The sequence below is a fragment of the Artibeus jamaicensis genome, unplaced genomic scaffold (assembly GCF_021234435.1).
Source record: "Artibeus jamaicensis isolate MK-2021 breed Jamaican fruit bat unplaced genomic scaffold, CSHL_Jam_final scaffold_537, whole genome shotgun sequence".
Taxonomy (NCBI): domain Eukaryota; kingdom Metazoa; phylum Chordata; class Mammalia; order Chiroptera; family Phyllostomidae; genus Artibeus; species Artibeus jamaicensis.
In genome coordinates this window covers 38,201,778-38,224,682 of record NW_026522047.1, presented here as the reverse complement: position 1 = coordinate 38,224,682, position 22,905 = coordinate 38,201,778, and the positions used below count along the sequence as shown (strand labels likewise).

The 22,905-nt window shown below is 41.0% G+C and overlaps 1 protein-coding gene across 1 annotated transcript in view; it reads left to right on the top strand.

Annotated features, from left to right (window-relative positions):
* ELP3 (elongator acetyltransferase complex subunit 3) overlaps positions 1-22,905 on the top strand; it is a 97,280-nt gene that overhangs the window by 29,197 nt on the left and 45,178 nt on the right. The window contains exons 8-10 of the mRNA XM_037154376.2: positions 7,095-7,256; positions 10,169-10,295; positions 16,227-16,420. Of these exons, the coding sequence (XP_037010271.1) occupies positions 7,095-7,256; positions 10,169-10,295; positions 16,227-16,420 (483 nt within the window). The remainder of the gene's footprint in view (positions 1-7,094; positions 7,257-10,168; positions 10,296-16,226; positions 16,421-22,905) is intronic.

Below are 22,905 nucleotides of genomic sequence, written 5' to 3'. Positions count from 1 at the left end.
CCAAAGCTGGAGTTTTCTTTATAGGAGACCTTAGGTGGTTAATTCAGCACCTCTAATAGATTCAGGGATATTCAGATTTTCTGTTTTCATCTCTGTTCATTTTGGTATGTAATATTTTTCAAGAAATTTATCTGTTTCATTCAAGTTATCAAACTTTTGGCATTAAGTTCATAATAATCTTTTTTTAAGACTTTTTAAATTTTTAGATGGAGGAGAGAAAGAGAGAGAGACACACGCGTATCAATTTGTGGTTGCCCCCTACTGGGGACCTGGCCCACAACCCAGACATATGCCCTGACTGGGAATCGAACCAGTAACCCTTGGGTTTGCAGGCTGGCAGTCTGTCCACTGAGCCACATCGGCCAGAGCATGTTCATAATATTCTTTATTACACTTTTAATGTCTGTCTGTAGGGTGCTTGTGATCACCCCTCTTAAAATCCTGGTGTCAGTAATCTGTAGTCTCTTTCCTTCCTGGTTAATTAGAGGTTTATCGGTTTTGTTGTTCTTTTTATAGAATTGATTTTTGCTTTTATTTCCTCTACTTCATTGTTTTCTGCTTTTATTTTTATCTTCTACTTTCTTTGGGTTTACTTTGCTCTGTTTTGATTTCAGTAAGATGTAGATGTTTGGCCAGCATTATGGACCTTTTTTTTAATAGAAGTATTTAAAGCTTTACGTTTTCCTATTGTAATCGAATCTCACAGATTTTGATATGTTGTATTTTAATTTTCAATTTAAAATGTCTTCTAAAATTTGTTATATTTTGACCCATAGAGTATATAGAAATGGGTTAATTTCCAAATATGTGGAGTTTTTCTTGACATCTTATTGTTATTGATTTCTAATTTAATTCCATTTTGGTCAGAGAGGGGTCTGTTCTGTATGACTTCAGTTTTCAAGTTTTTTAAATTAGGACGGACTCCGTCGCCTGGCACATCGGGTGTCTCTTGGCGAGCACACTGCGTGCATACTTGCAGGAACACTTGTTCTGCAGTCGTTGGGTGGAGTGTTCCGTAAATGCCAGTTCAGTCAGGGTGGTTGACTATAATGTTCAGATTATCTCTGGGGGTTTTTTCTATCCAGTTCTATCAGTTGCTAAGAGGGAGACATTAAGTATCCAACTGTGGTTGAAGAATTATCCGCTTCTTGAATTATATTATGACCATTTATTTTAAAGATCTGTTATCAGCCACATACATACTACGAATGCTGTGTTTTCCTGCTGTATGAGCTTTATATCATTATGCAATTACCTTTTTATCATTATGAAACATCTTTTATCCCTGAAGTTCCCTTTATTTGAGGTTAGGTGAGCCATTACAGCACACGTGTGTGTACTGTTTTTCCTGTGTATCATCATCTTCATCCATGTACTTCTGTCTGCATCCTTCTCTGTGCTGGGAGTGGGTTTCTTGCAAACAGCAATCTACGGTAGATGGATATTCTTTTTAAATCCATTTTTACAGTGTCTGTGTTTTAATCATCTGTTAACACTTACTATAATTATTAAAATAATTGCATTTTCATCTGTCAGTTTAATGTCTGTCACTGCTCCCTTTGATTTTCAGTAGCCAAGAATAATAGTGTTAATGAATACTGTTACTGTCTAATTTTGTAGAATGCGTTTTTTATATCCTTTAAAGAAATATCTTCTTATGAGAGAGGACCCTTTAGATCTAGTTCAGTTCCTTAAGGCGAGACGGCGTGTAGTGCGTGTGCAGTGAGTGCCGTGGAAGGAGCTGTGCATTGAGAATCGGCAGGCTTGGGTTCCACACTGCTGCTTTTGACTGGCGTTATATCCTGCTTCAAGCCGCTTACTTATCTATAAAAGTGGGAAGTAGAACTAGATTATCTCTAAAATTACTTCTTACATTCTATGATTTAAAGATATGTACTGACATGAGAACTTTTATCTAAAATATGTGTTCACAAGTTAGTTTTCAATGAGCAATGGAAAGTTTCCATGATTCATTTTATACAGGGTCTGGCACAATAACGCCCCTCCTTTTATTACAAAACTGCAGGCATGGAATTCTGTAGCATGGCAATATCACACTCATGCATACCATATGACATTTGAGGTGAAGTGTTCAAATTAAAACTGTAAATTATTATATCCATATCAACCACACTGAAGCAGACCTTACTTCTGCAAGACCCTGTATATATATTGTAGCCCTTATATTTGAATGTGAATATAATATTAAAAGAAGTGCAGTAATTGGATTTTTTTCCCTCTCTGTTAATAGTGTGTTGCTATTGGGTTTTTTTGCTGTCTGATTAGGAGTATAAGATTGTAACATTCTTGTCAGCAATTGAAAGAATCAAAACTCAAAATGTTACCGGATGTTTTTCATATACGTTAAACCTTGTCAACCAGCATGAACGAAGGAGTAGGGGTCCCAGACTAGTTCCTAAGCCAAAGTGTTACCAGTTTCCTTTTTCATAGGTAGGACTCATTCAGAAATCAAAATTCAGTTCCTCTCTGTTTCCACAGTTTGTGTTGGGCAGAACCCTCTCATTTTATAGATCATCTTGGTGTAACTACCAAAAGCCAGGGAGCAGACATGACCGCTGTCTCAAACAAGATGTGGGGTGGTAGGGAATTTTTAATCCTCAAGCACACCAAACACTTAGCTCAGTCATTCATAAGTCTAGAATATCACTAGCACAGTATCGTCTCACAGGGTGGCCAGCCTGCGGCCCAGCACAAAATTGTAAGCTTACTTAAAACCTTATTTTGCTCATCAGTTTTCATTAGTGTTTGTGTATTTAATGTGTGGCTTGAGACAACTCTTCTTCCAGTGTGGCCCAGAAATGCTGAAAGGTTGGACACCCTTGGTAAAACATAGAATCTAGTTAAGGTATTTTCCAGATGTGATTATGGGGCGGGGGACTGTTCTGTGGTGCTGCTTCCTAGGCATTACACCAGAGCCCCAGGTGTTATTTACCGGTTCAGATTTTTGGCGGTCCAAAGACGTTTATAGAATCTGCTTACTCATTTTGGGGCTAAAGGTGCAGAAAAGAGTTTGTACATTGTGACTAATGAAAATTAATGTTTCATCCATTATCCTTTTCATTTGTATTATTACTGATTTTTTATTACTTAGTTTAATAATGGTAAATAGCATTTACTGCTATTATTTGCAGTGTGGTTTTAGCAGGTGCAGTTGGAGGTAGAGAGATGTCCATGTAGGAAACTTTCCATGAGCCTTTCAGGAAGTGGGGCCTAGAGCTAGCGAGGCTTCACACAGGACTAGACTGAGGCACATCCAACTTCTGTAATGGCAGAGGCTTTTAAGGAGGACTACGGCACAGTGACAGTAAGAAGTGTTCTTTGATGCCACAGCCTTCTTGGAGTGAATCAAAAACCAGTTTCCAGAAGATTACAGAGACTAACATTCGATGTGCTGTATTCTCTCAGTGTCCCTCAGAGCAAGCAGACAATTAAGGTCACTTTTAGAGACCACTTTCTCCCTTTCTGAAATAGAAGTATGCTTCCCAAGAAATAATCTATGTCTTTTTTTTTATTTCTGCCACTTCTAGCTTTGTTCTTAAGTGGTCCTTGGTTTTTTATCTTCATGTCTTATCCTGGCAGCTAGATTATTAAGCACATCTGGGACAAGAACTAGTATTATTTCTATTTCCTATAGAATGCCCGACCTAGTGCTAGGTATCTTCTAGGGATGGTTGTTTGCAGGGTGAAAGTTAAACAGAATTATCTAGTGGCTGCTCTAGGAGTGAAGAGAGACCTCCTTTATCTTCGGTTATGCCTAATTCACATGTTCATTCTTCATATTTACATTTTTTTATATCGAAGGAGTATTTTTAGTGCTGAAGTCCTTAAGCAGTTACTTTCAAATGTATTCAAGCTTATACTGCCTTCCAGGAGCTTCCTGTCAAAATGGAGAGACAGACATGTCCGCGAATAAGAAGGAAACTATTCGTAGTACAGGCAGAGTGCTTTGGGAGTGGGAGCACAGAGTTGTTAGTTACTGGGAGGCGTGGGAAGGCGCCCGGGAGGAGAAATGGATTTGACTGTGTTTTGAAGGTTGGGTCGGTAGCATTTGATTTTTGTTTGCTTTTAAATTTTCAGGTTGTTGTCCAATCTACTCCCCCTACCTCCCCTTTGTAAAAAAAATGCTGTCAACATATATCATTGGCTTACGTCATACTTTGAGAGAACAGTAGCATCTTTTATCATCAGTGCCCCTCCTACAGCATTCAGAAAACAGCCCTGCACTGATGGGTAGAGGCCTTTAAGACCCTGTACTACCCCCCAGAAGAGCAATAAAATGGGAATCAGAAAACTTGGGTATAAGTCCTGACTTTGTCTCTTAGAAGCTTATGGTCAGGGTTGGAGAATGTTTCCTGGATGACCAAGAACTTAGGAAGTCTGTGGCTCCTGGAAGGTATGGGAGTTGAACTAAGATAGCCACACTGTTGGGTGACTGTCTAAATGATACGGAGAATTATAGCAGGCCATCAAATGCCAGCTCAAATATGTTACTTAGGTAAGTCGAAAACCTGTATGCGCATATTTGCATATTAACGGTCATATTGATATGTCTGCGTCTCCATTAAATGAAAAGTCAGATTCAGTGATATGTAGGACTGAATATAACATTAACAAAAAATTCTAATAAAAATACAGTGATTTTGTAGGAAAGATTACCTTATTCTTTCTTGTTTCTACTTAATGCTTTTCAAATGAAAATAGTGGTAAAAAACTTTTATAAATAAAATGTGGCTTTTTAAAACTTGAATGATGCTTTATTTCTCCATTTCTGCTCCTGCAAAAGGTAATGATATTTCCCCAGATGAAAGATATTTTCAAAATGGAGTTAAATTGTTTTGAGAATAAGATTTGCCTCTGTGTCCTATACTAGATTCTGTCTACTATGCAGAGACCTTATCCTCGTAGCCACTTCCTCTGTAGGTCTTGGTTGGGCATTTGACAAGCTGTGCAATACAAGGAGTAGTGAATGTTCTCTTTCCTCTGGACAAACCTCCATGAGTGTGACTGCCTGCCCCCTAGTTTCTTCCCAGTGGTGCGAGGTGCTCTTGAGCTTTCTGACCTGATGGTGTCCTTTAACAAGTACTGTAGGCTTTTAAAAATATCAGTTAGTAGGAAGATTTATGACATGATTTTGGAATGTCTGATTCTTTTTTTTTTTTTTTTTTTAAGATTTATTTTAGAGAGAGGGGAAGGGAGGGAGGAACAGAAGGAGCGGTTCATCAGTGTGTTGCCTCTCGTGCACACTCCATCTAGGACCGAACCGCAACCCAGGCATGTGCCCCGACTGGGCAGCGCCCGGTGACCTTCTGTTTTGCAGGACGGTGCCCTACCATCCACACTAGTCAGGGCAGAATGTCTGGTTCTGAGATGCTCTCATCTACCTAATTAAATATGCTCAGAGTTTTCTGCCTTTTGTTTTTTTGTTAATCAACTTTCATGTAATTTCTTTTCTCCATAATATATATGTTTGTTTTGCTTTTAAAATGTTTTTTTTTCCCCAGATACATGTATTGTATGGCATTATGTATCTCCATTACTGCAGGCCTTGGTGTCTGCCCGCTGGAGAGGCATGGGACTTTCTGATTCCGTTGTTTCTAAGAAGTCAGATGACTTAGTACTCTTTTCTTAGAATTTTTGATAAAACGTGAGCCCTTTTTCTGTCTTATGGTTCATCTGATAGTAACTTTGAATTAGTTGTTTACCTTTAGTCTTCTTGCTTCTGTAATCCCATACAAAACCTTACAGATACAGTAGTAAACAGTACCAAAGAGTTTGAATGTCTGCAGTGAAAAACTTCAAAATCAGTCTTCCAGTTCTGTGGTTCTTAACTTTCTTAGTGGTTATTATTAACATCAACATTAAGTCAGTTTTAATTGACAATTAATAAAGGAATATACCTAAAGGAGTAGCCAAAAATTATGGAGATTTTATGACTTTTGCTTTTAAGAAAGAGCTGTGAACTTCTCTGGAAAGAAGGAAATTACATTTAATGGCGGAAAAAGCCTCCCCTCCCCCTCCTGAAAAAAGTGAGAAAGCTGAGGAAGGGTGTGTCCTGAAGAACTGCTGGGTCCTAGGGCATCAGTGAAGGTGAAGAGGAGAGAACTCTGACGTGTGGTGCTGTCTAAGCAGTGTGAGGAGCTGGGGTGTGGAGCAGGGATGTTGAGGTCCGGTGGACTCCACTTCAAGTCCTGTGTTGGATTTCAGGAGCTGTATGCCCTTGGACAAGTATTTAATCCCTCTGAACTTCCGTTTCTTCATCTGTAAAATGGAGCTGATTGGACACGCTCCGTAGGGCTGACGGAGCACTTCGTGTGTATGGAGTATATAGCGCAGTGCTTGGCTGCAGTGCCTCTGACTATTATCGGTTCCTGGCCCCTCACATCAACACCTCCCCCTTAGCGAGTCATTTTTATTTATCTGGGGTTTTGGCCAGGACTAAGGCCATTATCTCAAACAGCTTGAATCTAATGTGGTACTCACTACTCTGATATGTGGCTTTAGTAAAAGAGAAAAAAGATTGCTAATTTTGTAAATCATTGCTAAGATTAATAGGCTTGGCAGGAAGACTTTTGTATGTAGAAGATATTTCACCTAAATTATTCCTGTGATTATTACATATACCTTCCCTCCCTTTTTTATTCACATGACAGAAATATAGAATTGGAAATAAATAATGCAGATGGTTTTCACTTATACGAAAAATTGTTGGCTAGGAATTGAAAAATAGGATTGCCATGGTTGAAATGACTGCTTTTAAAGAAATTATGTTCGAGGCATACTGCAGAAGAATAATCATGATGATGATGATGATAGTATTATGCTGCTTCAGTCACGTCAGTTCTATGAGGTGTAGGGGCTGTTATCCTCATTTCGGGATAATGGAACTAAAGCACAGAGGCGTTAATGCCGTTCCTGTTCGTAGAGCCAGGAAGTAAGTAGCAGAGCCAGGATTTGAATTCAGGTGCTCGACTCCAAAGCCCGCGGTCTTCACCACTGCCTTATCCTGGGAGGACAAAGAGAAGACAAGGTCCTAAAGCTGTGGCAGGTCCTTTACTTTTAGGTTTGCTCCACAGGTATTCTGAGAGGAGCCTCACAAAGTGTATTGGGATCACCATCGAGACCAGACCTGATTACTGCATGAAGCGGCATTTAAGTGACATGTTGACCTATGGCTGCACGAGGCTGGAGATTGGGGTGCAGAGTGTCTATGAAGATGTGGCCAGAGATACCAACAGGTAAGATGGTGGCAAATGGTCCTGCACAAGCCTTCCTCACTCCCACCAATTAAATATGTTCATGCTCGTTTTCTCTTCTTCCTACTCTTAGAGAAAGAGGTACAAGTATCCTCCTTTGGAGTCATTATTCCATCTGTGCTCTTTACTCCATTCCGTCTTTCTGTCTTTCCCTGCTGGCTCTTTTCTAGTTGCGCATACACATGCTTATATCTCTTCCTAGTCTTGTCATAAACAGCCTTTTCCAAAATGGAAAGCAGAAGGCAGGTCTTAAGGTCAGTAGTTTAAAGCAGGAGAAAAGGCCCTGGTGGGTGTAGCTCAGTGGATTGAGCACGGGCCTGTGAACCAAAGGATCGCGGTTCAGTTCCCAGTCAGGGCACATGCCTGGGTTGCAGGCCAGTTCCCAGCAGGAGATGCACAAGAGGCAACCACACATTGATGTTTTTCTCCCTCTCTTCTTCCCTTCCCCTCTAAAGATAAATAAATAAAATCTTTTTTTTTTTTTTTTTTTAAAGCAGGAGAAAAGGCAAAGGAGAATGGGAACAAACAAAGGGGTTTGAACAGCAAGGAAGTTGAGGTGAAATGTAAGCGGTCAGTTTTGTGAAGCAGATGCCAGGTGACAGTGGTAAGAGAGGAGGCTGGTGAGGCAGTGGGTGTAAACTGAGAAACTTGGGGGTGCGAGGAGGGAAAGAAGTACAGGTTGATAGAGCCACGTGAAGTTCTCTTCCGTCTAGGAACACATCACTGAGTTGAGAAGAAAGGATACACATGGAAGGTTAGCTGAGCTTTGTGATTAATTGGTAAATTAGTAAAACACAAGATTTCAGGAGTTTATTGAGCAGCAGAAATCATCGACCTGGGGCGGTGAAGGCGGGCTTCGGGAGGAGGTTGCATTGGACCTTCCAGGCTGCATTAATAGTGTTTATGTAGACACGGTTGAGGGGTGTGCAAGGAGAAGGAAGTCAAGGGGAAGCAGAGAAACACGCACAGGCAGCACCCCAGGACCAATCAGGGTTGGTCGGACGAGGGGGGGGGGGTTTCCTTTAGGTAACAGAGGGCTATTGAGTATTTTCGAGCACAAGGAAGAATCAGCTTGAGAATAGTGGACCCAAATAGAACGCGTTCTCATCAGGGAGTGCTCTGATGGGAACACTGGCGGGGCTGCTGCAGCCGTGGGGGGCTGTGCTGGAGAGGTGCCTGTGGAGAGGAAAAGGGTCTCTTGAAAGTTAGGGAAGCTTTCTGAGAAAATGACATCTAAGCTGACACCTAACTTACAGAAAGAGTATGAGTTAGGTGGGGAAGAGGACAGTTGCTTCAGGCAGAAAGGAAAATAGGAGCCAAGTGCCAAGGATGGGAGCACATGGCACAATTAGAAACTTGGGAGTGGTTCAGTTTGGTTAGAGGTGTAGGGCACGAGGTGGTAGAGTCAGGCCAGGGAGTTGGGGCTTTAATCCAAGGACACGTTGTAAGCTAACTTGTGATATGAGCACATCTGTATTTTAGAAAGATCACTTTATGAGCAGCATGGTATGGGAGTGGATGAAGAAGAACAAGCTAGAAGGAAGACCAGTTAAGAGTCTGTTGCAGTAGGTTAAGCCCGAAATGATACCCTGAAAAGGGAAGGGGACAGGGTTTGGTGACAGTAGAAGGGAGGGTAAGAGAGAACGGGAAGGGGAAGAGTCTTGGAGGGAAGATGGGTTTCATTTTAGATGAACTGAGTTTCAGATACTTATGGAAACTTTAGAGCAAGGCTGTCCAACAGATCCGTTCTGTGATGATTGAAGTGTCTTATACCTGCGCTCTCCAATATGATAGCACATCTGAGGAACTGGATTTTTTTCATTTTAATTAATTTAAATGTAAACTTGTGTAACCACATGTCCCTAATGAACTGTATTATTCTGCAGTGCAACACTGGAGTATTGGGTAGTTGGGTGTGGTTATCAGGAGAGAGGCCTGGCATAGTCATACCAGTTGGGAAGTTCTTAGCAGAAAGAGATTAGAAGGTGAAGCCCTGGAAATGGATGAGAACATCCAGAGCCTGAGATGGAGTCCGCGGTCTCCAGGACTGTCCTGCGAACGGGAACACTGTTGGTGGGGAAAGGTTGACTCGGAGTTTCAGCCTCCAGTTGCCAGCCTCTTATTAGGGCTTGCTTCCTGCGGGAATGGGGCACGAACGTGAAGATGACTTACCCAGCTGGCCCTGAATGATTCTGTCTTGTCACTAAGGCATTCTGTCTTCTCACTATTTTAAGGGCCCTCCAACCCACCAGAGTGAAATGTGTTTTGTACGTGGTGTTTGTGTGTCTCCTCTCTTCCTCCCTCCTTCTCTCACTGTCTTTCATTTCAAAAGATTTGAAAGGGAAAGAAAATAAGAGGATACTGCTTCTGCATGGTGTTTGAGCTCATTATTCTGGTTTTTAACTTAGATATTTACATTAGTAAGCTTATTTTGCCTGATAATGCTAAACCAGGTAATTTTAGTGTCAGAACTTTGAGTAGGTGCATAAAGAGTTTCTGAGAAATACCTCAAGTAAAAATGAGGCCCAGGCCGAGTCGCTCAGTTGGTTACTGCATCATCCTAATCCACCAAGGTTGTGAGTTCAATCCCTGCTCGGGGCACATATAAGAATCAACCAATGAGTGCATCAATAAGTGAAACAAATTGGTATTTCTCTCTTATTCCCCTCTTTCTCCTGCCTTTCTCTCTCTCTAAAACCAGTTTTTTAAAAATCTTAAAAAAAAAACTAAACATTATTTACTTCCGGACCTTCTCAGAGGCGGAGATGTAAAAATGACTTTCTGGGGTTTTGCCGCAAATGCAGTCTGCATTACATGTCTCAGAGATTGTTTATCCTCTGTTAACCTTGGTGCCTGTTCATTTGTGTCACGCATAGTGTGTTTTCTCTCCGCAGAGGCCACACCGTGAAGGCAGTGTGCGAGTCGTTTCACCTGGCCAAAGATTCTGGTTTCAAAGTTGTGGCTCATATGATGCCCGATCTGCCGAATGTGGGCCTGGAGAGAGACATGGAACAGTTCACAGTAAGTGTTCACTTACACCAGGCTGATGCGGAGCACGTCTGCGTGCTGCTGCTCCCTCTCTGCTCTTTTTGATGACTTACCATTGGCTGTTTTTCCCATATTAAAACAGTGCATTCTCGTTACAGAATAGTGGAAACGCACTAGAGCAGGAGGGGTCACGCACAGCCCCAACACCCGAATTTATCCCCTTTTAGGATGTTGTGCTCAGGCTTTTTGTGGGAGTGCGGTGGTTGACACACACACACACAGTTATGCGTGATGGGTAGTTACTTCAATAGCTTTTCCACTTAGCATTGTAACAAGCATTCCATGTTTTAGCCTGGTCTCTGTTAAAATGTTAGCATATTCAAATATCTGCTTAATTTCCATAGAATAAATGTGTCATACTTTGCTTAATCACTTTCATTTTTTTAAATCAAAGACACTACCAGTTTTTTTGTATCATAAATAGCACTACAGGAAAACAATTTTGTGCCTATTTTGCATAAAATTATGCAAAATAATTTTATTTCTTTAGGATAAATTCCCTGGGGTAGAATTATCAGGTAATGGTATAAGTACTAAAAGAATCTCACCATATTACTTGCTTTTTAGAGAGTTGTAGCTATTTACACTCATTTCAGCAAGGTTATCTTTCCTCCAAACAGTTCCCTTCTGTTTCTGTATTTTCTGTGTATACATGTATAAAATATTTTTATGTTTGCTAATGTGATAAATAAAAGTGCCACTTAAACTTGCAGCTTATAACAACAGTAACAGATTTTTATATTTATATGTAATTATTATAATTCATTTATCTTTTTAGAATTGTGTGTTTGTACCCTCTGACCAGTTACTTTATTGGGTTAAATGTTTTTAATATTAATTTCTATGAACACCTAAGTAAGGACATTCTGGATTGATTGTTTTTCATATTCGTTACAGATATTTTTGCCAACCTCTCTTTGTCCTTTTACTTTTGTTCCTGTTTTAAATCACTTGCTTGCTTGACAGTTTTTTCAGATGCTTCTAAGCTTAGAACTACCTTTCTCTTTCAGAATTTCATTAATCAGCGAAAGAAAATACTGTTTTTCTCTACCCTTTCTGCTTTTTGAATTTTGATACTTAATTCTAGGGTGTTGAGGATTTTTTTTTTTACTCTATCACATGTTAATTCATGTTAGTTTTGTCTTGGGAAGCGACATCGGTCAAAACTTTTCTTTGGATTCTCAGGTAGGGAAAGTATCTTAGGGGTTTCCTTTTGGAGAAGATGATGAAAATACTTAGCAAGTTATCTTCATCCACAAAAATACTTTAACTTTTGTTAATAAAGTATGGAATTCACTATGCCTTATTTAGTAATTCTTTCCTTTTAAGAAGTTTATTATTTTGAAGCCAGTGAGTTACAAGGCCTACTTATGAGACAGCATTGATTCACAGCATTGATTCACAGGTGGCCCTGGAACTGATATTGGCTGGGTAGTGGGTTTTCAGGCTCTCCCCTCGGTAGTTAATAGCTGGGAACTCAGACCCTAAGTCTAAAAGGCACCCAAGCGCACTTCCTTTAACGCAGCTCCTAGGTGGACCAGTGGTATAGCCAACATTCATGTAAGTACCTTTGGAAGAAAATATGTTTCAAGTAATAGCAAGTAGCTGAGTCTAAGTGCTCATTTCCTTATGTCTTTGAAATACAGCAGTCCCCCGTGTCCACAGGGGGCACCTTCCCTCACTGCCTGACTGCCTGTGACTGTGGGCAGTGCTGAACCCTATGTGTGCTTTGTTCTTTCTTAAACATACATACCTATAATGAAGTTTAATTCATAAGTTAGGTCCAGTGAGAGATTAACAATGACTAAAAATAGAACAGTGACAGCAGCATGCTGTAATAAAAGTCATATGACTGTAGTTAACGCATTTTTAAGGGATCTTTGCTGGAGTCTTTGTTTAGTCTCAGTGCTTTCTGGCACAACACATCACTGTCTCTTTGTTTATATCTTCTACCCACACTTTTATTGCCTTTTCCATCTTTACTAAGCACTTACCACATACTGTGGCCATAACCTTTGCAGTATGAGGTACAACAGCAAAACTAGTACACATTTCTTTTCCTTATTCATAATTTCACTGATAGGAGATTCATTCTTACCATAGATTTTAGCAGCCTCAGTATATGATTATTTTTCTTCCCTTGTAAAGTCAAGAACTTCCATCTTTTTGGATAAAGGAAGCATTTTACAGCTTCTTGGTACATCTGAATTGTCAGCATCACCACACTTGCACTTTGGGGCCGTTATTCAGTGAAATGAGGGTTACTCGAACACAGGCACTGCAGTTCCTGGCAGTCGGCCTGGGAACTGAGTGGCTACCCAGTGGCTAGTGGGTATGTAGTGTGCGCAGTGGACGTGCTGGACGAGGGATGAGACATCACCCCACCACTCGGAACGGCAGGCAGGCTGACGCTTATGAATTGTTTACTTGTGGAATCTCCCATTTAATATTTTTAGACCATTAAAATTTCACACCACAGATAACTGAAACTGTGGAAAGCACAACTGTAGAAAAGGGGGGACTGCCTTAAAGATGAGTTCAGTAATAATACTGCAAAGACAGCCCTTCGTGTAAGTAGATTTATCTGCTTGCTTGTAATCTGTGTAGAGAAATCCACAGGGAAGAGGAGCCAATCATATGCCTTTTCTAACTATGACCTAGCAAATGAGTGACAAAACAGAGCTAAAATGAGAAGTCTGATTTCTCCCCAAAGAAAAATTCTCTGCAAAATTAACTTATAAATTGCCTTAAAATAATTTCTGCATATCTGTTAGAAAAAGCAGACAGCCCAGTAGGAAAATGGGCAAAACAACTTGAATAGGTGCCTCACAAATAGGATATTCAGATAGCCAACAAATCTGTTTTTTCTTAACCCCGTGTTTCTCATCCTTTAACCTTATAATGTATTTAAGCCTTTTTTTCCTCCACAAATATTTTAGGAAATTCTTTTTCCATATGTAGTGCAAATTTACAGTAGTGTATCTTGGCAAGAGTTTTTAAATTAATTGTGTTGGGTATTCGAGAATCCTGTCACAAGGGAACTTTTTTTACTACGGTGGTGCCTTGGTACTCTTGGGATTCATTCAAGGAACCCCTCTGGATAACAAAATCCACAGATGCTCAAGTCCATTATATAAAATGGGGTGGTATTTGTATTTAACACACACATCCTCCCATATACTTTAGATCATCTCTAGATTACATATAATACCTAATGCAGTGTAAATGCTATGAAAAAAGTAGTTATATTGTATTCTTTAGGGAATATTGATGAGAGAAAAGTTCCTGCACGTTCGGTACAGCTGCAACCATTGTAGGCTTAACTACACAACATGCGTCAGTAACAGCATAACACTTTTTCTGAATATTTTCAGTCTGTGCATGTGGAATCCTCAGATATGAGGCAGCCGGGCAGGATAATTTTCCCCCTTCCATTTTTTATGTTCTCCTTCTAAAACCTGTTAAGCAAATGTTGGCTATCCCAGATTGATCATACGATATTTTCTAGTTTTATTTGCCCTTTTTCTGCTTTCCTACTTATTTGCTCAACTTTATCTTTCATCCTATTAAATATTTTTATTTTTGGTATGGTTTTAATTTCTGAGAGTTCTTTCTATATTCTGGCTGTGTGATTTCCTCTAATACCCTGTTCCTTTTTTATGGGTCAGTATAGCTTTTCTTATCTTTCTGATGGAATTAGAGTTGGTTTTTTAAAGTTGGTTTTCCCTTTATTCAGTGCCTCAGTTGTCTTCCACATCCTTTTTTTCTTTTTGTTTTGATCTGCTTTTCATGTTTTAGGCTGCCTTGAAGTTTCTAGTGGTCCATAGCCAACTGGTCATGCTTGCAAAGTGGGGGGCCTCGAGGTCAGACTGCAGGCCCGATGTGGCTGACTGCTAATGCGCTTCACTGAAGGTGTTCGCGTGGCATGTTTTCCTTCCTTCTGGGAATTCCCAGATGTCAGTGTCTTGAACTCTTATCTAGTGCTGTTTAATTGATCCAGAGATGAACTGTTAGGGGCAGGGGAGTCCCCAGTCGTGTGCTGGCCTTCACTTACTCTGTGCTGTTTTCACTCTTGATCCTCACCCAGGCCTTCCTTTGTGGCTGGGACTTCAGAGTCCAGCAGCTTTTCAGCTTCTCCAGTGAAAACATAGGCAGGCGACCGCTGTAGGAAGGGACAAGGGGAGGGACCGGTCCCTTCCTGGACTGATTTTGATTCAGTGCTCTCTTCCACCCCGCCCAGTTCTGGTTGCTTGTGATTTATGAACGCTTCTGGGACTGGTGTGCCTGAGCTGGCCTTTCATTGCCGTCTGTCCCTTTCACAGGTACTTGATTTGCAGTTCTCTTCACTTGCAAAGTCATTTACCAATCTTCCATCCGTTCCCTGGCTTTCAGAAATTTATCATCATCACCTGTTTCCCTCTTGTCTCTTCTGATGTTCTCTGTTCTTCTAGGTTTGTACTTAAAAAAAACTTTCCTGTTGTTTTACCATGGTTTTAGAAAAGAAATACATTATTTTAATTCTCAGTGTTTAACCAGAAGTCCAGAACCAATTTCATCTCTCATTCTTTTTAAAGGATGAATGAGATTTATTCATCTGTCAGCTCATCTGTCTCTGAGATTTATTACACAAGTATCAGAAGTACTTTTCAGAAATCCCATGTCCCAACATGGTTTCAAACTAGGATGAGAATGATTGCATACATGTTCCTTATGGGTGGCTATAGAATATTTATTAAAGACCTGATGAGTCTTCAATATAAAAATGTTACAAGGAAAATCACATGCAATTTCGGAAGAATATCCTTAATACCAAATTGTGCACAAAGAATACAGTACTTTAAGAATATGACTAATCAGTGAGAGAGATCAAGTACTCTACAGTTATCTTTCTTTGTAAAGCAAGTTAAACAATGGATGGCTCTGCAAGAGTAGTATAGCACAAGACAAAAAGCCTTTTTGCAGCTCACAAGATACAGTACTGCTGGCTGAAGAAATGCTAATGCTAGCGTGGGAGTGAAAGGGAACTGTGTGAGTCCACCTTCATTCTTCATTGCATATCATACAAAATCAAGATAAGAACAAATTAGCATTGCAAAGTCATGGAAAGGTGAATGCCTTATGTCTTCTTGCTATATCCCAAATAAAGAAATACGGCAGCCAGCTGGGATGATACCGTACAGGAAATGACTGTGTCAAAGTAGATGGATTAGACGTATTGCTCCATATCCAGAATAAACGGACAGTGTGTATCTCAGGTTAGGAATGGTGCCAGTCGGTCAGAGGACAAGATAGTCATAATCAGGGGTCCTTATACTTTCTGCGTAGAGCCAGAGAGTAAACATATTAGGTTTGCAGGCCAGATGATGATCTCTGTCACAGCTTTTTAGAAGTTTAAATAATTCATTATTGAAAGAGGATACAATTGAGAGGTAAAGGTGGGCACTGGACAAATTGTCAGTATGATGATGTTAAAAAAGCAGTAATATACAATTTAGTAGGATTTTTTTTAAGTGAGGCAGCTTATATTTGAAGGTCAGGAAGGCCTCTGTGAAGAACTGACATTTAAGCTGAGGCCTGAAGATTAGCTAGATGAAGAAAAATTGGTGAACTTTCCAGGCAGAGGAAATTGCCTTTGCAGAAAGGCAAGGCGGTAAGAGTGGCGTGAGGTGAGGGTGCAGCAGTAGACAGGCTGGATTGAGGGGGACTTTGGAGTCCAGCAAAGACACGCTTTGCTCCAGAGTCTGTATAAACAGTAAATTCTGTCTGCATCCCCTGCCTTGATGGAAAGGAAAGAAAGGCAGTCAGAGGACCAGGTGCGTATGAGAGAAGCTGGACTAGGTTTGAAACTTGCACATGTAATCTCTACACACAACTAATGGAGAATTTTCTGTTCGCTATTCACAGGAGTTTTTTGAAAACCCTGCTTTTCGTCCTGATGGTTTAAAACTTTACCCTACGCTGGTGATTCGTGGAACTGGGCTGTATGAGCTGTGGAAATCAGGGAGATACAAGAGCTACTCTCCTAGTGACCTAATCGAGTTGGTGGCTCGGATTCTTGCCCTTGTGCCTCCATGGACTCGAGTGTACCGGGTGCAGAGGTAGTGTGTTATCTGTTATGCCCGAAATAATCAGTGACTGCCTATTCACAGTTTCTAATGAGAGTAGTCTGATTTCATGTGGAGGGGCTTGAAATTTTTTTTTAATTAAAAAAGGAACACCTGGAATGCCAACCATAATGAGAGAGGGGTGGAGATGAAAGGACACTATGTCCAAGCCACTTTGTCAGAATCATATTTATTCGTGGATTCCTCATTCCCTTTGTTCATAATCCAGGAGGTGGAGCCATGAAGGTAGTAGGTGTGGTGCCTGGTTCCAGGAGCTTGTGGTCCAGAGCAGGATTTCCTTTCCAGGCCTACTGCAGTCTCGGTGCACACGGAGTGAGTGTGGGGGGCGAAGTGTGGCCACGTGTCTGTCGTCCCTGTACTGGAGCCTCTGAAGATAAAGCACCGAGTGCGAGCAGTCATTCTTTGCAGATATTAATGGAACTATGGGGAAAGAACGACATATTCCCCATGGCATGAAGGAAAGCAACTGTTTTTTTCATAGAGAGAAATTAAGGTCTCACTTGCAATTATGGGGCTTTTTTTTTTTAAACTGGAAATAGAACATGGGGGGGAAATTTAGAAGCCATAAAATTAGCTATTTACGTACAATTTGAACAAAACCATTCCTGTATTTGCTGACCATTAGGCATATTTCCACCACCCTGTGAAAAGCTTCCCGGAGTCCTGTATTACGAATACAGCAGTCCCCCTTTATCAGCAAGGGGTGTGTCCCAGCCCTACAGCGGATGCTGAAACCGAGGGTAGTACTGAGCTTATATACACTATGTTTTTCTCTGTACATGCATACCATGTAAAGTTTAATATATAAACTAGGCACAGTAAGAGATTAACAACAATGACTAATAGTAAATAGAACAATTTTAACACTATACAGTGATAAAAGTTACATGGATGTGGCATGATTAAGTAAAACCAGGGTTCCTTGAACTTCAGAAGCACCACAGTGCAGTAGTCAGTCTGATGACCCAGTGACTAATGAGTGAGCAGCGTGCACACTGAAGATGTGCCCGAAAAAGGAATGATTCACATCTTGGGTGGAAGGGTATGGTGTGTCACAAAATTTAAAACTTATAAATTGTTTATTTCTGGAATTTTCCATTTAATATTTTTGGATGGAGGTTGACTACAGGTAAGGTGCCGGGGGCAGGGGGAGTCTCTGCCCACAGACTCCCCCCGCCCCACGCTGTCCACCACAGATGAGAATAAGTCTACGAAGACATGACCTGCTGGGGGAGGAAAGGTGGCTAAACTCTCAAAGGAGAAGGGCCAGGAGCCTTTTCCTCAATGGGCTTTTATTGGGTTCAATTTGCACAGGAATTCAGGTAAAGCTCATCAATCATTGTCGGGCAGTAATGATCAAACAATAGATAACATACAAAGAACTTTGAGGGCTTATTCTGAGTCAAGGTTAATTAGCTAAAGGGCTATAAAACTTGGGGAAACAAACTCATTTCATGCTTGGACCCTTATCAGAAAATTGAGGGCATTCTTAGCAAGGCAGGTTTCACAGGATTTTGTGCATTCTTTCTTAGGCCTGATTGCCTGGGGAACTGCCCTTCCTGCCCGGGGCTGCACAGCCCTCCAGCATTGTTTCAGGCTTAAGTCAGACAGGGGAAGTAAGGCAGCGAAGAGATTAGGAGAATTCTTGCAGACAGAATGAGGACTCCGGCTGTGTCAAAGCTGAGGGCCCATCACACCCTATTTCTATAGTCCCTCAAGTCCTTCCCTGAGGCCCCTTCATGATCATGACTGTCCCTCCCCTGAGGAATCCTACCCGTCATTGGCTAACCAGTCATCCGCCCAGGGCCAAGCAGGGTGAAGTCAAAGGGGGCAAAGGTGGTGCCCCTACCAGGAAGATAAGCTTTGTTTCCTTAGTGGCTTATGGTCCCAAGGTCCTTTACTCAGCCTTAGCCACGGGGGTTACAGCTTCTGAAACCAGGCAGGGCATTCCCAACAGTAACTGAAACTGAGGAAACCAAAACCTCAGATAAAGGGGGAGCTACTGTACAAGGTCAGAAGGTGACATAAATGCATGTACAGTCTATTGTTGCAACTAGTACTCACTGAGCACAAAAATTGCATTAGTAATAATATAAAATAATGCCCACTGAGAAACGCAGAATTGTCAACCAAAGGAAGATTACCAAGGCTATAAAATAATGGGAGTTGCTTACAGGTCCGAGGACATTTAGACCATACTTCTGCCACAGCATATTGATTTCTTAAATTCTTTAAATTATTGGTCCAACTTAAGGACCCAAATTGCCTCTATGATCTTTGTACTTTAAAATATACTTAAAAATATTAAGGAGACAGTTAAGTAGAAAATTCAGTTGTCAGAATTGTTTGCATTGCCCTTCCCCTATTTCAACCTTTTTGGCACAGTCAAGTCCAAAACATTAGGAGGTGCTGAACAATGCAGGCGTGTCACTTGGAGAAGCAGGGAGCCATGGGGCCAGAGCACGGTGAGAAGTGTGTTCCTGTGGAGGGAGCAGTGGGGTGGTATAGCTGCAGTGGCCCAAATGTGGCGAAGTGGGCATTCCCACAGAGGACTGATGGCACAGGATGCCTGAGCTGACGTGAGGAGGGCATCTCTGAGATGCCCAGGGAGCAGAGGAGAGGTTGGCAACAAAACACAGGGTGCTCGCAGAGGGTTCATCTAGTGAGCATGACCTAATGCATACATAATATTAAGGATAATGGGAGCTGGTTTTTTTGTTATCTGAAAAGGGAATTATAGGTGTGAAAAAGGAGAATATTAAAGTGTACTTTGTGGTGTTGTGGAATGGTAGTGGTGGGGGTGGGGGAAGAGACCATCTGTGTGTGTCCTTTTTTCACTGTTTAATGTCACATTTTCTTTTTTGCATTTTTATGCTGTTTCTTGGTGATTTCACTGTTAAAATGGCCTCAGTGTAGTAATGGAAGTATTGTGTGGTGTTCCTAAGTGCAGGCAGGCTGTGCTGTGCCTTATGAGGAAGTACATGTGTTAGATGAGCTGCACTCAGCCATGGTTACAGCACCACTAGCTGCAAGTCCACTGTTAGTGAGTATATGTGTGTATGTCCTTACGCAGAAGCACATGTACTGTAACACACATTATGTATTCATCTGTTTATGAAAATGTGACAGAGGCGCATAGGAACCTAGCCCTGTATTTCCTCTAGGAGCACTGTTATGACATTCAGTCATTAAGTGTTCTCGGCGACTTTGTCGAACATAACCACCACAAGCAGTGGGGATTGACTGCACCTTGTTTCAGTGCCTCCCAGTGTGCCTCCTGATTACAGTGTGGACAAGAGGAACCTGACCTTGGAGAAGCCTGGCAGCCAGTCAGGGTGAATGTCAACAGTTGTAGTTAGTGCACGTTGTGGTTGCGCTGTCACTTGTGTTATCAGCCGGAGCTCTGTACTCTGAATCTAATCCCGAGGAGGCACCAGACAAACCCAAACTGAGGAACTTTCTAAGAAAATAAATAGCCTATAATTTTCAAAATTAGGGGAATGAAAGAAAGGGTTCCATTTAGAAGGGGGCTGAGGAGACATGACAGCTAAATACAACGCAGTGTTCCTACTGCATCCTTTTGCTATAAAGAGCATCAGTGAGACACTGATGAGGCTTGAATAGAGTCTAGCGTTGGACAGTAGTCAAGTGTCAATGCTAATTCTCTGATTTTGGTGGTTGTATTGTGGTTATGTTAGAGAATATCCTTGTTGTAGGAAATATTCAAAGTGTTCTAGCGATGTTGGGACATCTTGTTTCAGTTTACTTTCAAATATTTAAAACAGTTATTTGTACTGCATATGAGACTTTTCTGTAACTTTGAGATTGTTTCAAAAAATGGAAATTAATATAGTGGAAAACAAAGATGCAATAAGTAATTTTAGGAAAGACAAAAAAAGATTATTTGCGTTTAATGAATGTAGGCAGCCAGAACACAGTGAAGACACCACTTCCCAACAGCAGAGCATGGCAGTTTCACTGGTCTGTGGGTCTCAGCGAGGAGTGCCTGAGGCACGTACTCGGCCTGATTACTTGCGGTGGGCCCCCACAGACGTTTACCCCAAAGGGTGGGGGGACATAGTTGTGGGATAAGCCCTTGTGCTTTCTATTGTGACTGCAAGAGACACGCCACCAGAATTGTCAGGAATCAGAATCATTATGGTCCTGGAGGGTGCCTGGCAAGCCCACGGACACAGCAGGTTTGCGGGGATGGGAGAGCACAGACCTGGAGCTCTGCCTGTATTAGGAGTCGAGGGTGGGGCCTAGGTTTTCATGGGTTCACTCTTCATTGGCTAATTTAAAGCCTAAAATGGGAGTTAGGGTACAGGAAGGGAGAAATGGGTTCACTCAAATGGTCAGTTATCCAGGTTACCCAGGGCTTTCTGGAAGAGTGAACTTCATGGGCAGGGCATCTCAGTCCTCATGTGGTGATTTGCTGGTGGCTATGACAGCTGCTAACACATTTATTCAGGATGGATGCCTTCTGAAATGGATGCCTTGGCAATCAAAAACGTAATGTCAAGCATTCATACTACAATGAAGATGCTTAATGTCAGGCACTTAAATCACAGGGTAACCAAAAGATAATACCTCCCAGCACGGCAACAGATGTCGCAGGACAGAAATTGCACAGCCTTAGACATCAGTTAGGTAACGAGGAGTAGACCGTACAGGCAGAGGAAGAGCTTGCCTTCGCCCCTTCACTTTCAGCTTTGCACTTTCTGCTGTCATCAGTGAGTCAGAAGCAACAGAGGCATTGCTATGACATTAAAAGCTTAATTTTGTAGACTGAAATATCGCTGTGGGGCACTGTCCTGAGAGGATTTCGAGAAAACAAGAGCAGTGAATACAGTCTGTGTAGAAAGACAGCAAAGAGGCCGTGACAGGAAGAAGTAGGAACATGCACACTAAACAGCTGTAAGGCTGTATGATTAGGAAGGCGTGAGTATGGAAACCACTGGAGGCTCATTAAAGTGACTTCCCCATGCTTAGTTCTCCGGGGACTCAGCCAGCAGCAGAGCCCCGCCCCGCACTAAAATCCCAGGGGGCCCAGCTGGCCCTTCTGTTTCTCTAAGCAGCATGTCATTGTCATGTACCAGGTTCCCGGGGACAGGTGAGCACAGGTCTAACATTCAGAAGTGCCACTCTGTTACTTTACACTTTGCAGGTGAATTAGCACTTAATGGAATACATGCTGTAAAGCAAGAGGTAAAATCTCCTTAGAAGTGTGGAATTAGCAGTGTCTCTGGTGAATTTGAGGACTGTTGGTCGTTGAAGGTAGTGATGACTCAGTCCCGACACAGTGAATGCCTTTGGTGGAGCGAGTCATCTGGAGTCCAGCTGCGGTGTCGGGTTTCTGTGCTTTGGGACAGATAATTAACTTCACTTTGATCGTGACTCTTTTCTAGGTTTTTAGTGTAAAGATGAAAATTTTTATGGTATTTCTCACTTTATTTTTATATTTGTTGTTTTTAATACCTCTATTATTTTGGTATACAAGTTTCCATTAGAATTTCGGCTTTTTTAATGTTACTTTCTGTGGATGGACTAATGTTCAATTCAGCATTTGTTCTTCTATAAGCATGGGCAGAATTTGAGCTATGTTGTTATTTTATGTTTTGCATTTACTATTACTGAACTATTACTATGAATACCTGCATAAGAATTTATTCAAATTAATTATAATTTGCTACTTACTTTCTACCCACTTTTATTTGTTTTCTTTGTACATTACTGCATAAAAACGATTTAGATTTAGTTTATATTGACTTGCTTTTCGCTGTCAGGAATCACTGGAATTCCAGAGCAGACCTTTGCAGTGCTGAAGCATGAATCTCTGCTTAAGTCCTTGTGCAGTTCTTTTTAACAGTGTGATTTTATACTTTTTTCCAGTGGTCTGCAGAATGTTACTAATTATCCAGAACTTACATTTTCTTAATTTCCAGCTATATAGTACTATATTGATATGAACAAAGAAATATTTTCTCTATAAAGCTACTTTAAAATCACTTTCAATATGTATTAATAACAGGCTTACATTATTTTTCCAAAAATCCTTGTAAAATTGGGATGCATCTTTACACAGAAATACATTTTATACATTGGCAATTTTTGGTTAAAGACTTAGAATAATCTCCATAGTTATCATTTTAATGTAGATAGTAGTCTAGCATTTTAATTTGCCTTGTTTGGTAAACTGTTCTCTAATGTTGGATGTTAGTTGCTTCCATGTTTTTTACTTTTTAAATTTTAATCTTCCTGGCCTCCAATACAGCTAAAATGCATGTACATAGAACTGTTACATATGTCAAAGTTATTTGTTAGAGCAGTGCGATCCAACAGATCGTGATGAAAGATCTAAGCATCTTAACTATTGTTGTTACTTTTATTATTTCTGGAACAAGGGGAATATAAGTGAATGTTTTAATTTTTGCTAAGTATATTGATATGATTTTCCA